We start from the raw sequence: 17,442 nt of genomic DNA, 5'->3' as shown, positions 1-17,442 counted from the left end.
TGATGAGAAGATCAGTGAAATCTGGTAACTAATTCTAGAAGGAAGAGGCAAAGACTTTCGGGAAGATGCAGAAGGTGTGGTATGGTTCAAGGACTGTTTGTGTGTTCCCAATGTCCAATCCATTCGGGACACTATACCACAACACTAGAATAGCGTCGGACATCAGTCGGTATAAATCAATAATTGTGGACACATGGTCAGTCGGTAAAAATAGTCCACAGATCATGGGTCGGTATAATTAGATTTTCCGACAAATCATTAGTCGGTATATTAGTGTCGAAGTATCCGTCGGCTAAGATATATGTCACAACAGCCCATGTGTCAGCATATAGATTGGGCCATCCCGCACTGAAAAGCCTGCCTAATTAAACCCTAGCACTTTTCTTTTCACAACTATCTCAGCCGCCACTCGTTGCTTTCCAATCGACGCCGTCGTACGCTGCAACCAGGGATCCACGGCCACCGTCGCGCGTCGGCCGGGGAGCGCGTCACCGTCGTCGGGCCGTGGACTTCGCCGTCGTCGAGGAGCGCGCCACCGTCGTCGGGCCGTGGAGCTCGCCGTTGTCGAGGAGTGCGCCACCGTCGTCGGGCCGAAGATTCTGCTCTGCCATTGCTATAGCAGTGCACAAGTTCCAGGTGAGAAGCACTGTTGCTTTGCTTAGGCGTTTTTGTAGCAGTGGAGGTGCGACTTGCGAGCGCCACAGCTTTGGGACTGGGGTGCGGAGGTGGTGGCAGGGGCGAGCGATGCCAGCCACCAGGAGTAAGGGCAGCATGCGAGCTGGACGGTGTCGTTGTCTACTATGGACGCGGTCGCTCTGTGCCTCGGCATGCAGCAGAGCTGCTACAGACTCGAAGTGCTGTGTGCTAGCCATTGGTGCGGACGGTTGGGGACTGGGATTTCAGGCCATCCTTTTATAAGTGTTCTTTACTGGTGCTACGACTCAAGTGCGGCTAAGAATCACTTGTTGTTTGATCAAAAACCAAACCACTACTACTCTGCTACCCATTATTAGGTGCTGTTGCTGCAGTGCTACAATGAGGACCGAGAGATTGAGGTGAGAAATTGGGGATTAAGGTGAATGGCTAAGAATTGAGTATTTTACATCGATTCATTGAGGTCAGCCTTGTGAGCACAAGCCTGTGTGTGAGAAGATGACGATCTCAATTTCCCCCAAAATTTTCTATCGAATTAATATATTTCTATCGATTCATTTTACTGTAATGTGACAAGCTCATTTTTGAGGCAGAGAAGTTAATTAGGTCACTCTGCTATAGGTAAAAAGAAACCCCCCTTTTTACATGAGGTGAATCCGGTTTCGATTTTTATAGGAAGCACATGCAATTTTACAAATAATATAGACAAATATAGGTCTTAATTAAAAACTAATATAGATAAGCATGGATACACAGAGGAGCTAATTTCAAAAGTTTGCTGATGTCCTACACAGAGGAGCATGGATAAAACCTGGATCGATGCCGAGGCTAGGTACAAATTAATTACTTCACAAACATTGAATGTGCTGTTAATTGTCAAGTAACATAGAATTTAACATAAATTTGCATGTAGGCACACCAAGGTATATCAACAAGGAGTGAATGGTTTCTTAGCTTTTGCATTTAGGAATTCAGCTATAGGCAACAAAATATTATGCCCTTGTAAAAGGTGTTTTAACTCATTTTGGAGAGAGGCAAGTGAAGTACGTGAACACTTGATATGTGATGGGTTTATAAAAGGGTACAAAATATGGAACTTACATGGAGAAGCTAGCTCCTCTTCTGTTAATCAAGGGATTGAGGCTACGGAGGAGTCTAACGAAGATGATGACATATCAGATTTGCTTAGAGATTTAGTTGCCGGTTTAGATGATAGAGGTGATTTTGAGGACAATAGTTCTGTTATTGAGCCTTGTGAAGAGCTAGTTTCCATCCAAAAATTGGTCGCAGAAAATAGCAAAGAGTTATATCCCAGTTGCCAGAAATATACACAATTGCGTTTCCTAATTAGATTACTCCACATCAAACTCCTTGGAGGATGGACCGATAGATCTATGAACCTGCTACTAGATCTACTTAATGATGCCCTTCCTGAGGGTTCAACACTCCCTAAAAGCTTTTATGAAGCTAAGAAATTGGTGAAATCTATAGGAATTGGGTACAACAGTATTCATTCATGTCAAAATGATTGCATTCTCTATTGGAAGGACAATGAAAATTTGGATTCATGCCCAAAATGTAAGGTTTCACGGTGGAAATCAATACGAAAGAGTCTAGATGGGAAACATATCTACAAAGTCCCTAAAAAGGTTCTCCATTATTTCCCAATCAAGAAAAGACTCCAAAGGTTATTTTTGACCTCTAAAATGGCAAGTCTAACTAGATGGCATGATGAGGACCGGAAAAAAGATGGTTTGCTAAGGCATCCTGCAGATTCACCTTTATGGCAGAACTTTGACCAAAAACATCCTAACTTTGCTGCAGATAGCCGTAATATCCGCCTAGCATTTGCAACTGATGGCTTTAATCCATTTAGGAGCAAGAATGTTAGCTATAGTGTATGGCCTGGTATTTGTATTCCCTACAACTTTCCACCTTCAATGTGCATGAAGCAATCAAATTTTATCCTTTCTTTGCTGATTCCTGGTCGAAATGGACCTGGTAGTGCGATGGATGTCTATTTTCAACCCCTTGTTGATGATCTGCTAGATATGTTTGTCAATGGAGTTAGAACTTATGATGCTTCAAAGGGTGAGTTCTTCAATTTGCGAGCAGCAGTATTGTGGACTATTACTGATTTCCCAGGTCTAGGGTACACGTCCGGATCTGTCACCTCTGGTGAAGCAGCATGTCCTGATTGTCACTACCATACTTGTTCACTTAGACTTAGTAATGGCAGCAAGACTTGCTTTATGGATCATCGTATATTCTTGCATGAAAACCACCCATTTAGGTTTGATGCTGATAAATTTGGTGGCAAAACTGAGTTTAGGCCAGCACCTACTCCGCTTTCCGGAGAACAAATTTTAGAGTGCACTAAAGATCTTAATCCAATTTTTGGCAAGGATCCATCCGGAAAAAACAAGCAAAGCGCAAGAGACGCAAGGAAGGGGAACCATTAGTCATTTTTAAAAAGAGATCTATTTGGTTTAAACTCCCATATTGGAAAGATTTAATGTTGCGACATAATTTTGACTTCATGCACATAGGGAAGAATGTGAGTGAAAGCTTAATTAATACATTTTTGGGCACAGATGGAAAATCGAAGGATAACTTGAATTCTCGGTTGGACCTTCAAGCTCTAGGCATTAGAGGTGATCTTCACCCCATTGAAGTTGAAGACCAATATTATTTACCACCTGCACCTTACTCAATGAGTTCTAATGAGAGAAAGCTATTCTGTCAAGTACTAAAAGGGGTGAAGTTTCCTGAGGGTTATGCATCTGATATACGGCATAATGTACATGTTAAAGAGAAAAAGGTATTTGGCCTTAAGAGTCATGAGAGCCACATAATTCTACAACACCTGCTGCCGCTTGCTGTGAGAAAAATATTGCCTGAGGTGGTCAGCGCTGGAGTGATTCGTATAAGTAATTTTTTCAAGAAACTTGCATCACCTGTCATTCGAATCAGCGATATGGAAAGTCTTGAGGCTGATATAGCTGAAACATTGAGCTTTCTTGAGATTGTATTCCCACCTTCTTTTTTTGATATTATGGTACACTTGATGGTACACCTTCCTACCCAAGCAAGGATAGCTGGTCCAGTCCATTTCCGTAGCATGTGGCCAGTAGAGAGGTAATTTTCGTAGACATATTCTACCACAGTGAAAAATATTACACACACAAACATTATAACATTAACAATTTGCTAATTATGTGCATAGGTATTTGATGAGATTGAAGGGTTCTGTTCATACAAAAAGCCATTGTGAGGGATCAATTATGGAGTGGTCTTTGTTTACTGAGTGCCTTACATTTTGTGCTCGGTATTTACATGGTGAGACTCATTTGAACCATCAACTTAGAGATGATGAACAATATAGTACAACTCCTTTCTTCCATTGCATTGGTCGAGGATTAGCTGGGAAGTGCACAGTGAATTTAGACCACAAAACATGGCTACAAGCCCATAGATACGTCTTGTTCAACTACGACAATATAGGTCCTTACTTGGAGTAAGTTTTCTTTATTCTTGTCATTAGATGATCCCTTTCCTGTTGCATTAGAAGTGATAAATTGAATTTTACAGCAAGCATGCTCACTATCTCTCCTCAATTGGGGTTCGAAATAAACGAGCGGTCAACCGCATGCAGCATGAATCCTTTCATGAGTGGTTTAGGTTGCATGTAAGTAAGAATAAAACTAAGCATATACTATTTGATATGAAATTACCTTTAACTTTGACACTAGTATTTCAATATCACAGGTGGAAGAAATTGGTGAAGAAGCACCACATGAGATAAAAATTTTAGCTAAGGCACCAATGATGGTTGCACGGCAATATAGTAGTTATACCATTAATGGGTTCAATTTCCACACAAAGTCCTATGATGAGGGTAGGTCTATTCAAAATAGTGGGGTTGTTGTAGTTGCAGAGTCAACATGCTTTGAAGGGGGCAGAAATGATGACATTATTATTGGAAACAAGGCCTATTATGGTATTATAAAGGAAATTCTTGAACTAAACTATCACCACAACGGAAATGTAGTGTTGTTCAAGTGCGATTGGGTTGACAATCGTGTGGAGCACAAATGGGTAAAAACTGATCAATTTGGGATCACAAATGTCAATTTCAAGCATCTGTTCAATACCGGTGAAAAAATATCAGATGAACCATTCATTCTAGCATCACAGGCACTTCAAGTATTCTATGTTCCTGATCCGATTGATACTGAGTGGGCTGCTGTTGTTCAGTCAAAACCTAGGGACTTGTATGATGTGGATGATTTGGAGAACGAGCACACAGATAATTGTAGTGGACAAGCTATGCTTTTTCCCGTTCTCAATGGCAATGTGACAGTGGATATTGTAAGAGGTGTTGTCCCTTCTGTTAGAGCAGATATAGATGGTATAATTGTTGGTCCAAAAAAATCTAAAAAAAAGCTCTACGAAGTAAGTAATGTAAAAAATGGTACATGCTGGAAATTTTTACTACCTTGCAAAGATCGCTAATTTGGTGTCCTTCTTTTCAGGAGAAAATATGAGAAATGCAAGAAGAAACATTAATGATGCCCCTGTAAATGCGTACGAGCAGCAACGAATAGCAATCATTGCAGAAAACAAAAGGAAGCTAGCATCTCTTAATATCCCTACTTTGAAGACCGCGGGTCCATCCGAGAAAAGAACAAAGGTTTTCTCTAAACTACAGGTCCATTGCACATTTTTCATGGTAATATTTACAACATCATGGGGCTTTTTTGTAGAGGACTCATGACACAAGTGTTGTAGCAACTGAAGGTCATAATTTACGTGCAAGGCCACAAAGAAACTATAATGGGAATGAAAATATACAGATCGATGAAGATCTTGTGATAAATCAATCAGATGGAGACTTTCTATGTGATAATGAAGGTTGTAGTATGCATATTCTCTTGTATCATAAATAAATATATGTTGACCTATTTCAGATTTCTTATGTTTTAAATTACTTGCAGCAGATTTTGAAGACATTCCAAAAAAACGAGCAGGGAAAGGAAGGGGTATTACTAGGCTAGATGACATATTCGCAAGGAAATCTGACATGCCTAAAATAAAAATAACACTAAATGAACATGGTCAGCCTGTTGGAAAAGATTGTAGGAAGTTTTCTAGTGCCATTGGGTGTCTAGTGAGGAAGAAACTATCAGTTGCATGTGCTGATTGGAGGCTGGTTCCTGCTGAAAAGAAGTATGAAGTTTGGACAAGCATTAAGGTATTATATCTATCATTGCTTGTATTGTTTGTGTTGTCAGCTTTTCTTTAGTTTTCTTAAGTAAGTCATCAAGTCATCAGGTAAACCATGGGAATGCATAGCTGGTGTTCACAGAGCCTGTTTATTCTCAAGCTTTTTTTATGCCAAGGGACCTCATAGCTGGTGTGCTTTTTTTATGCCAAGGTCCTGTTTATTCTCAAGCTTTATATAAATGAAAAATAGCCCGACTGAAACCACTTCATCAACACTAGAATCGACATTTTGTCCAAACTGCAGGCTGGATACTTCATCTGATGTCTGCTGTATAGAATTCATTTCAGACATATGTTCTAGAATTATATACTCACTGTTGGAGTAGTATTCCCCTGTTTCCTTGCTACTGGTTTTGTTGTGCACTATGACTTGTGTACTAGAGAACATTATATTCCTATGTGGTAAATGACTGTTCAGCTCTTCCATGGTACATTAGGAAATCTATGACATCGATGATGCTGCCTTCAATTGGTTCCTTGCTAGTGCCGGGAGAAAATGGAAGGAATTCAAGGCAACCCTAAAGGAGCAATACTTTAATGAGAAACTAACAAATGAGGAGCTGAAGACAAAAGTTGGTGACAGAGTTGATGATGATGCTTGGAATTTTCTCACAGAATATTGGATGTCTCCTAACTTTGATGTAAGGAAAAATTAATATATTAAACTGCATTATATAGTGAAAAAGTGTGCTGAATTTATTTATTTCTAACATAGGCTCGCACGGAAATTGCCAAGGTCAATCGCTCAAAGTTGGAGCAACATCATACATCTGGCAGTAAAAGCTTTGCTTGTTCTGGTCATGAAATGGTATGAAGAATTATCTATTCTGTTGTACTTTACTACACTTTTGTTTTGTATTTTCACAGCTAAATTAAAACACTTTAGGAAAAGAAACTAGGGCGTCCTCCTCGAAGAGATGAACTTTATATCAAAACACATACAAGAAAAAATGGAGTTCCCTTGGGTCCAGCAGAACCAATAATTGTAAGTGTGTCCCTCAAAAAACTTCAATATTAACACTACTTTTGGTCTATAAACATCCACATTCTTTTTTGTAGAACAAACTTAAAGCAATAGTTGAAGCACGTCCAGAGTTGAAGGAAAGATCAATTCAACAAGGTGATGCCTTTGCTGCCGTTTGTGGAGAAAAGGAACCAAGAGGACGGGTTCGTGTTTTGGGTCTAGGTCCAACTCCTCAAGAAGTTGGTACCCCTGGGTTGAAGTGCTACACACCAACAAGACTTCAAATGGAAGTTTTTGCTCGCAAAAAGCTTGAAAGTGAGAAAGCAGCCTTAGAAAAACGTATAGCGGATATGCAAGAGGAAATGATGGAACGAGAAAAGCAAAATGTTGAAATGGGATCACACAATGATTCAAATTCAAGACTCCATTCGCAGGTGTGCTTTCTATAAATGTTTATTTATTTTATGGTCTTTTTCTATAGTACAGGAAAAGCTACTTAGAACCTTAGGCATGTGTTTCATTAGGCATGTAGATATATAATTATGGTATATATTTTAATCTTTCATGTAGAGCCCAAGAGAGGAGCATATTCACCAGGCGCATGATGCTCAGTTCCAAGAAGATGATGCTTCTCTAGATAACCATTGTGAAGAGGATGAGTACGTGTTTCTCCCCAGGGGTGGTAATATTCGCCCTACAAGCGTGACCACAACTAGGCCAAGAATTGTTTCTGCGACTCGCTTTTCACATGATGCACTTGTAATATTCTCAACTATTCTACAAGTTTGTACCTGTCACTTAAAAATAGTTCAGTTTTATTCATTGACTTAATGCAGTTCTCACAAATATGTTATGTATTTCAGGTTGGGGAAGATGGTGCACAAACATCTGTACCACCCAATGAATGCAACCCGATTCAACCTAAAAGAGCAACCACATCAGTCTGGCCTAGAAATGATGCTGCCACTCGCTTTTCACATGATGTTCGACCAAGAAATGATGCTGCCACTCGCTTTTCACATGATGTTCAGCTAAGAAATGATACTGCCACTCACTTTTCACATGATGCACTAGTAACATTCTCATCTATTCTACAAGTTTGTGCTTCTGATTTAATAGCAGTTCTATCCATTGACTATGTTCTCACAAATATGTTATCTGCTTCAGGTTGGGGAAGATGTGATACTCTATGCAATGTTGAGATCTGATCCTGTGGCAAAGGGAACAATTACTTCAACTAATCCAAACACTGTGCTAGGAGGTGAAAATCTTGGAACACAATTTTGTGAAGTAGTTGTGAATGTTGTGCTAAAAAGGGACGCAGATCTACCTCGCCCTTATGACCATATGGAGACCATGGGTGATGCTTATATGATGCCTGTTGCATGGCCATACAAGAGAGTAATAACTGCACTTGCCTTTGCTTCTATTTTTCATGTCTTAGTGTAAACAAAGTTTCTAATTGTTGTTATGTTTGATAGATGAAGGTCAGCAAGGCTTCCAAATCATCCCATGTTGCTACTGGTATGGTATTTTGTTTTTTCTTATTCACATGCATAGGACCACATAGCTCTTCCTTTCCACTAGTAGCAAAAGGAAACATCCATCTATAAATACTGCAATCTTGATTAGTGTTAGTTGTTTCGTGTTTGTTTTGCAGAACCTATTATTCTAAATTTCTTATCATGTATCATGTATGGTGCACTCTAAAATGCTATTTCATTTTTTGTTATCTATGTGACTTAGTTTATGTTTCACATTTAATAGATTGCTGAATTAGAACCCTGGACTCCATTATCTACTTATGCAGTGAGCGCCATCAATTAGAACACTAGATTGCTGCTATTTCACATTTGTGTTTTGGTTGGTTCAGAGTTCATAGCACCATCAATTGAGATGTTGTGCATATGCAGTGAGGAAATAGAGGTTGGGGAAATGAGGGACCTTGTTAGGCTGGGGAAAGATTAGTTGTTTATGCTGGGTGTGGCAGCCCCCTTTCTCTTTGTATAAATAATTATTTGTTGTATGTCCTGATGGGCACTTCCTGGGCTATGAGAGGGAATGATCTCCATATTATTTCTGCAGTTTCCTGCATACTCAATGTTGAGCTGTGGTGCCTTATGTTCATATAGCTACTCATTGCATTTTAGGTAATTCTGGGATATGCTAGGTAGCACATTTGATGGACCAGCTGACAGCAACTTGTTCAAACAGCAAGCATATGGTGTAATGGAGAAGGGTTGTCTTCTTAGTTTGCAGCTTTTGGGTTTCTTACATTAAGACTGTAGTTGTAGCTTTTGGGTTGCAAGCATATGGTGTAATGGAGAATGGTTATAGCTTTTGGGTTGTTGTGTTGACAACTGTAATAGTACTGACTGTGTGCTGTTTGGAAGCGACAATGCACTTTTGCTGCTTGTGCTTGGTACCTTTGTTTCAAAGATTGTTGAACAATTTCTTGTGTGTCCTGAGAAATCAAAATGTTTCTATGCTGATGTTGAATCAATGAATGATTGTGCCAATAATTGTGTGCAAATGGTGAATTGTATTGATAATTTGGGGGTATTATAATAATTAGAAATATATTGTACATATTTTATGTCTGAAAAGTTCGCGTCAAACTGTGGGTCGCTAAAAATGCATATACCGTTTCACTATCAGTCGGTACAACTAGTCACAAACTGCGTGTCGGCACAACCAGGTCGGTCGGTATTACTCATTATGGTGTCCGACTATCCGTCGGCATAGATCCGTCGGTCGGCAAAAACTTTTGTCGACGCCAGTATCACCAACCTATACTTGCAGTCGGCATAAGTCTATACCGACTAATCCTCGGTTGCTATAGCCACTTTTAACGACTCTAAAGGAGTTGCTAAATTTGGGTTGTGGTATAGTGGGAGTTGATCCTCAAGGAAGCTCATGAGTCAGCTTATTCTATACACCCTATAAGTGAGAAGATGTATCAGGATCTGAAGAAGAAATTCTGGTGGTATGGAATGAAAAGGGAGATCACAGAGCATGTGGCAATATATGACAGTTGTCAAAGGATCAAGGCAGAGCATCAGAGGCCAGCTAAATTGTTGCAACCGTTGCGAATTCCTCAGTGGAAATGGGATGAAATCGGGATGGACTTCATAGTCGGATTGCCTCGCACTCGAGCCGTCTATGATTCCATTTGGGTAGTGGTGGACCGCTTAACTAAGTCAGCCCACTTCATACCTGTCAAGACCATTTACAGTAGTGCAGTATTGGTGGAGTTGTACATGTCTCGGATCGTTTGTCTTCATGGTGTACCAAAGAAGATAGTGTCAGACAGAGGAATGTAGTTCACCTCTCATTTCTGGCAGCAGTTGCATGAAGCCTTGGGTACACATCTGAATTTTAGTTCAGCATATCATCCGCAGACAGACGGTCAGACCGAAAGAACTAATCAAATGCTCGAAGACATGTTGAGAGCTTGTACATTGCAAGATCAGTCTGGATGGGACAAGAGGTTACCTTATGCAGAGTTCTCCTATAACAACAGTTACTAGGCCCGCTTGAAGATGTCACCATTTCAGGCGCTTTATGGAATGAGTTGTAGAACTCTGTTGCAATGGAATCAGCCTGGAGAAAAGCAAGTGTTTGGGCCAGATATTTTGCTCGAAGCTGAGAGAGCATCAAGATGGTTCGGGAGAACCTAAAGATAGCGCAATCAAGGCATCAAAGTTACGCAGACACCAGAAGAATAGAGCTGAGTTTCGAGGTCAGAGATTTTGTCTACCTGAAAATATCGCCCATCAGAGGAGTCAGAAGATTTGGAGTCAAAGGCAAGCTAGTGCCCTGCTATGTTGGTTCGTATCAGATTCTCGCAAAGCGTGGAGAAGTGGCCTATCAGCTCAGTCTGCCAGAAGGTTTGTCAGCGATGCACGATGTCTTTCATGTGCCTCAGTTGAAGAAGTGTCTGCGTGTGCCAGAAGAGCAGTTTCCAGTGGAAGGTCTGGAAGTCCAAGAAGACTTGACCTACATAGAGAAGCCAATGCTGATTCTTGATACTGTAGACAGAGTCACCCGGAGGAAAACTATCAGAATGTGCAAAGTCAGATGGGGTCACCACTCTGAGGAAGAAGCAACCTGGGAGCGTGAGGATGATCTGATGGCGAAATATCCCGAACTCTTTGCTAGCCAACCTTGAATCTCGAGGGCGAGATTCTTTTAAGGGGGGTAGGTTTGTAACGCCCTGAAATTGGGGGTAGAATTTTTTCTTCCTTTTTACTCACCAAATTCAGGCGTTACTCTCTTTTCTCTTCCCGTTTCGCTCCTTCTTCCCAATTTCAAAGCAGTATAGCGACTGGTGTCCGTATTGCATGTGAACAAAAACCTAAGTTGACATGAGTGTTGCATCATGCTGAGGCATATTTTTTTGTCCGATGTCGTGTTTAATCGCGTGTTTGTCTAGTCTCGTTTCGAATTTCGTTTCGCGATCGGTTTCCGATCTGTGGTTGTGCGTGTCGTGGGATTTTGACCCGCGACGCGACGCGACCCGGCCCGGCCTGGCGCAGCTCGGCCCGGCCCTTGCCCTGGCGCCCCTGTCCTGCCCTATGCGCGCAACCCCTCCCCTTGCCTCTCTTTCCCTCATTCAATTGTCCCGCTCACAACTCCCTCTCTCTCTCTCTCGTCTCTCTCTTCCCTGTTGTGCCCTAGGTTTTGGAGACGGTGATCGTCAGATTTGGACCTTGAGGTGAGTTCCCCTCCCCTCTCCCTCCCTCTCCCTCTCTCTCCCTTCCCCCTCCCCTTTCTTCTTCCCTGCGCACCCCCTGTAGCCCCATCGCGTGCCCCTGCACCCCGTCGCGCGCCGCCCTGTGGCCTCGTCGTGCGACCCCGCTCGCCCGACAGCCTTGCGCCCCGCGGCCCGTGCCTCGCGCCCTAGCGGTCGTGCCCTTTCCCCGGCGCGGCTACGCGTCCCCACGCGCGTGATTGTGGTTGCGTGATGTTTAGCTTTTGGTTTATTCAATTTTAAATTTGGTTTACTCGATGTATTGCGTCGCGCGCTTCGACGCGCGACGAATTAGTTTAATTTCAGATTAATTAATGTGTGGCGTCGCGCTACGCTTCGCTTTAAATTCAGTTTGGATGACGTAAGTCGTCGTGCGCTTCGTCGCGTGATGTTTGACGTTATTTTCATAATTAGTTCAGGAGTCTCGTGGCGCGCCCCGTCGCGTGACGAAACGTTTTGTTCTTAATTCAGTCTAAGTGGTGTGTCGCGTGATTTGCCACGCGACAATCCTTTTAAATTTACTTTGATCTGTTCGTAATGATTAAACATGGAACACGACTTTACCCTATGCTTAACGCGATGGCTAAATTAATACTATTTTGTTTAGACGAGTATTTTGATTTATAATCGTGTGACGTGATCGCTCTTCGACCGTAGCCTCAACCGTCACTCTCTCTTTCTCGCTTAGTCGTAGGTGTGAGCCCTGCGCCGAGTGTCTGTTTATTTCTAACATTCTATGGTATGGTGTACTGTTCTTTTTTATTAAATGTGTGGAATGTATGTTTGAACCCGTATAGATAATGGTCAGTTGGTGGAGTCCGAAGGAATTGCAGGTGAAGACCCTGAGCAGCAGCCGGTTGGTGAAGGCAAGTGTCCCTTGACCTATCTTTGTCCTATGCATTCTATAATTCACTTTCCGCATTTACACAGTTTATACCTAAGGATTGACTAGCTTTTGTTTACCTTGTCCTTGCTTACCTATATGGGTTGGGTTATTTTGGTTTAGCCATATGCTAGTGCTTCACATTTATCAATGAACATGATGAGATTATCTATGATACGCTGTTTTCCCTTTTGATTATGATGATATACTTGTGGCCCTTAAGGGGACTCGAGCTGTTTCTCGAGTGCCTCTCCGTAAGGACTGGTTCGTTGGATGACCGCCCGGGAAAATAGTGCAACCATGAGGGTGGAATGGGACACCCTTAGCTAAATAATTAGAGGAACTAGGGTGTAGTTCGCTTCGACGTCGTGCCGTTAATGGGGCTCGATGTATGCGGCTTGCTCTGCCAAGGTTGGTTCGCCCCTTAAGGAGGAGTGCGGTGCATTTAGGAAACCTAACGGGTGGCTACAGCCTCAGGGAATCTTTGTAAAGGCTACATAGTGAAACCCTGCCTGTTCACCTTGGTAGTGTTTAAGGGTTTGATTGGCTCGAGGCATGAGGGAATCACGACTTGTGGGTAAAGTGTGCAACCTCTATAGAGTGTGATGAAACTGATATATCAGTCGTGCTCGCGGTTATGAGCGGCCAAGGGAGCTCCATTGATTAGAGATACTTGATCAGAGATGTTTGGTTTATAGGTGGTGACGAGGATGATGGTTTTGGTTATGACTATGGTAATGGTAAGTGGTATTCTATCCGTTTGGAAAGGGTACATTGGGTTAATAACTTGGGTTAATGCTAAAACCTGGCTTTCTACTAGTAATAATAACCTGACCAACTAAAAACAATTGTTTGACTAAACTCCACATAAAACTAGTCCACTACAGTCAAACGGGACATATTGTTGAGTATGTTGATGTGTACTCACCCTTGCTGTACACACCAACCCCCCCTCCCCAGGTTGTCCGCGTTGCAACCACTGCTCAGGAGAAGATGAAGTCATGGAGGAGGACTTCCAGGAGTTCCAAGAGTATGATGAGTTCTAGGCGTGGGTTAGCGGCAAACCCCCAGTCGACTGCCTGTGAAGGCCGTGTTTATCTACGTTTCTTTTCCGCACTTTGATAATTGTTAAAGACTATGTGGATGTCTCGGACATCATGATGTAATCGACTATTATACCTTCTTCTATATTATTATTTGAGCACTATGTGATGATGTCCAGTTATGTAACTGCTGCGTACGTGAATCGCTGATCCTAGCACGTACATGGTTCGCATTCGGTTTGCCTTCTAAAACAGGGTGTGACAACCATGTCCCCTGGTGCCTCCGATCTTATTAGCCTTTCTTCCGTATGGAGTCTTCCGAGTAACGACTGAATGATTATGTGGAGGCTACACTAGCGCAAAACAAAAATTTTTGACCCCATAAACCAGAAACTACTACGGTTATAGACCATGGAAGTACCACTAGACGCGCAGGGCAGCAGAAGACGTCTCAATGTATACGAACGTGTCGAGTAGTGTTGTACAGTCGCCGACGACCTTCATGTCCTCGCGCAGTTCGTCCTAGTGCTCCAAATGCAGCACCTTCGAAATATCCACACGTACAGGGAGGAAGCATCACGTTCCGAACTGCTAGGTTCACGATGGCGACTAGGCGAGGGCGAGGGTTCTCTTAACTGGTGGCGAATTTGGGTTCTGTTAACTGTGCCCCTGCCCCTCATTATACAGGCGTTCTAGTGGGCTTCTAACTCCGAGGCCCATCAGTAACCCTAAAGCCCTGTCTAATTTCGGATCTAATCTGAGTTAGGCTTTCTTCTCCTTAAGTGTGTGACCCTATAGGTTCACGTACATATAGACATGGCCTAAGTACTCTTATTGGCCCAATAATTGACAATGGCCTCTACAAAGACATGTTAACTCCTATGCGCACCTAAAGATCATATCAGATGAACCATTGCAACATTACGTACATGTTGTTCCCTTTGTCTCACAATATTTGGTCTGGCTCTAAGCTGACCTCTCTTTCTCGATATTGTGAATTGGAATCCTTTTATTGGTTAACACTTAACCCTAGCACGACCATGCATTTCTTGATCCAAACACTCGAGGGACCTAGAGATATCTCTCTCAAGAAGAGAGGGACAAATACCATATTGACTGACCATGCCTCACAGCATGCTTCCTAACAAACCCATAACTATCTTTATAACTACCCAGTTACGGAGTAGCGTTTGATAGTCCCTAAGTAAGTCAATTCATATGTTGAGAATATGCGACAATCTCAGGTCTAAGGATACAATATACATGTTGCAAAAAGAGAACTATATTATAATATCTCACGTTGGGTCGGTCCAGCCTCGTGTCATACATGGGCCCACATTTTTAGTTTAACATCTCCATATAGTCATCAACTAATACATGTGCTAGTCATCGACTCTGACTAGGGACATCATTTAGCATAACCATACAAAGAATCTCACAAACAATTCACATAATTGCTAATCAATACAAGGTGCCTTTCATGGATATTCAATTAAGCAATATATATATATATATCATGGATACAAAGAAATATGCCCATCTCTATGATTATCTCTAGGGCATATTTCTAACAACGACTCCACATGAAAGATTTGATGCGCGAGGGTCACCAATGATAATATTTTTCCTTTGCCTTTATCAGCTGAACATGGTCGAAGCAAGACTTTCTTTTCTACCATCCTAATGTTTCAATAGGGACAGATTGCCTGTCAATCTTCATTTCTTGAAATCTCAATCGACCTTCATTTACAGTCGATTGTATTTGTCAATGGAAGACATTACAATCATTGACGGCATGATAGAAAGAATTATGGCACTTACAATAAGAACGATGTTTAAGTTCGTCGAGAGATGGAATAATATGATTTATTTTAATGTTAGCGTTTTTGAGTAATTCATCGAATAATTTGTCACACTTTCCAACACTAAATGAAAATTTATCCTCTTCTTTCTATTTCTTTTGAATCGTCAGCAAAGAGGACAAAATGAATATTTTAGCATGTTTCGGCCAAACCAACTCATCGGTGTACACCGCTTGTGGTTCGTCATCCGAGCTACACTGGTTACAATCTACTATATGGATGCTATGACGAACTGCTTTAGCTGTGTCTTTGCATCGGCTTTCGCAAGCCAAAGCTCTCTGGTGTAACTGAGCTAGCATAAAAAATTGTATACCTTCTAATCTCTCTTAAGTAATAAGACATTCCATCAAATGCTAATCCAGCTAGCTGTTTTTCTTTAAGGTGAATTTGGAAACATCGGTTCCTTGTGTCCTAGAATCTCTGGATGTAGTCATTAACCAATTCATCCCTCCCTTGTCGTAGAGCTACTAGATCTACCAGTCTAATTCATAATTGCTAGAGAAAAAGTGATCATGGAATTTTTGTTCTAAATCCCCTCATGAATAAAACGAGTTAGGAGGCAGCGTGCATACTAGGCGAATGCAATCCCAGTTAGAGACAATAAAAATAAACGGATGTGGAACGCCTCTGTATCAGCCATTCTTCTAACTGTGCTAGGAACTGGCCTATGTGCTCGTGCGTGCTTTTACCTTGATCACCCAAATTTTTTGCAAATTTGTGTATCATTGTTCCCTAGGGTGCGGGTCGTAATCAAATCGGATGTCATAGGGTTTCTGATATGACTGCCTTAGGGGATCATGCTAACTCCGAGTTTATCTTGGAATGCCCCAGCTATCTCTTCCCTTATTATGTCAATAGCGGTCGGTGGTAGTCCACAGACCCTTTGGTTCAGCATAGTGTGGGTGTTTGAGTATTATGTCATCGCCCACGAGTTTGGGTTCTATGGAGCATTAATGCTTGCCTCTGATGGCTCATATGGCTGATCATCTCTTTTTGGCCTTCTAGGGGGATGAAAAGTACTCGCCCCACGTGTCTGGGCCATCGTATTATGGTACTAGGGTGTCGTGGGGTGTAGTGGGAGGTTTGGCTGGGATGGATGTAAAGATGAGGAATGATAATTAATATTACGTTTTGTATACTCTGCGTCGGACTATCTGATCTGAAACGCGGATCGCCCGACGACTCTGTGTGTAGACTGTCCGGCCGTATAGCCGGATCGTCTGGTGATGTATTCGGATTGTCCGACCATTTGCGTGGATGGTCTGAAAGAGTGTATTAGGATTTGCGCAAAATGCAGTGGCCCTGGCAGATTTTGGTAACTCGGTACAGAAAACGGGGCCAGCCGCCACTGGTTCGAACGGTTCGCACTCAAGTGCGGACGGTCTGGCCGTGCGCATGTCGGTGGATTTACCCCCGATTTACGTAGGAGGTTGTGGTTATCCAAGATATGTGTCCATCGGCATCCCATAAAGTGGTTGGAATTGGTCATGCCAATTTGCAGCCGATGGATCGCGTGTATTTTCCCTAGTCTTATCCTCATGCGATGGAATATTAGCAACATCGGATTTATCAAATGCACGTGCTAGCCTCTTATAATCCTCTTGCATACCCCCTAGTATTCGTTGCATTTGTTCTCATTTCTCATCTACATAAGATCTAAGCGTTTTTTTCACTTACTTTGGGGTTAGTTGTAGTAGGTCGGAGCGAAGCCAGATCAGTCGCCCGCTGCAGGACGGATTTTTTATTTCAGTCTACCTTGAAGTTGGCTATAAACTTCACTTGGGCCTCCTTGATCAGTTGCTCCTTGTGCTCTCCAAACTCTTGCTGATCCTCAGCCGATAGAGTCTCCATAGTCAGCTCAATAATGTTGCTGGGAGAGACGTCGAAACTATCCTTTGAATCGGCCATCGCGGCCAAGCTGATAGTTCTTTACGCCTAATGTCCAACAGAGTCACTAAAAAGTGTGTTGGCACCTTTTTAAACCAAACACTAATGAA

General features: G+C 42.2%; 1 protein-coding gene across 5 annotated transcripts; it reads left to right on the top strand.

The window, feature by feature from the left end:
- Positions 1-365: 365 nt before the first annotated feature.
- Positions 366-9,329, top strand: LOC100275128 (uncharacterized). Of its 5 annotated transcripts, none has more exons than XR_004857142.1 (16): positions 1,541-3,792; positions 3,881-4,171; positions 4,246-4,342; positions 4,423-5,109; positions 5,190-5,347; positions 5,421-5,568; positions 5,655-5,908; positions 6,378-6,581; positions 6,656-6,748; positions 6,827-6,925; positions 7,000-7,338; positions 7,475-7,663; positions 7,768-7,934; positions 8,072-8,305; positions 8,386-8,428; positions 9,055-9,329. XR_004857142.1 is itself a non-coding variant. In XM_020550220.3 (16 exons), the coding sequence occupies exons 5-16, from the start codon at positions 5,198-5,200 to the stop codon at positions 9,072-9,074; spliced, it is 1,986 nt and encodes a 661-aa protein (XP_020405809.1). In that variant the 5' UTR covers positions 1,541-3,792; positions 3,881-4,171; positions 4,246-4,342; positions 4,423-5,109; positions 5,190-5,197; the 3' UTR covers positions 9,075-9,329. The 5 variants fall into 5 exon arrangements, 3 of the variants coding, with proteins under 3 accessions (XP_023157739.2, XP_008674010.1, XP_020405809.1); XR_002750281.2 differs by having other exon boundaries at positions 5,652-5,908; XM_020550220.3 differs by having other exon boundaries at positions 5,652-5,908; positions 7,768-7,977.
- The last annotated feature ends 8,113 nt before the right edge of the window (positions 9,330-17,442 follow it).

Source organism: Zea mays, chromosome 3 (assembly GCF_902167145.1).
Source record: "Zea mays cultivar B73 chromosome 3, Zm-B73-REFERENCE-NAM-5.0, whole genome shotgun sequence".
Lineage (NCBI taxonomy): Eukaryota > Viridiplantae > Streptophyta > Magnoliopsida > Poales > Poaceae > Zea > Zea mays.
This window is presented reverse-complemented; position numbering and strand designations above follow the sequence as displayed.

Bases quoted from the DNA above. Each gene is read 5' to 3' on its own strand.
- LOC100275128 (XM_008675788.3), top strand. From the start codon at position 5,198: ATGAGAAATGCAAGAAGAAACATTAATGATGCCCCTGTAAATGCGTAC. The intron at 6,749-6,826 runs GTATGAAGAATT...AAAACACTTTAG, and splicing joins CTTGTTCTGGTCATGAAATG to GAAAAGAAACTAGGGCGTCC. The intron at 7,664-7,767 runs GTAATATTCTCA...TATGTATTTCAG, and splicing joins GCTTTTCACATGATGCACTT to GTTGGGGAAGATGGTGCACA.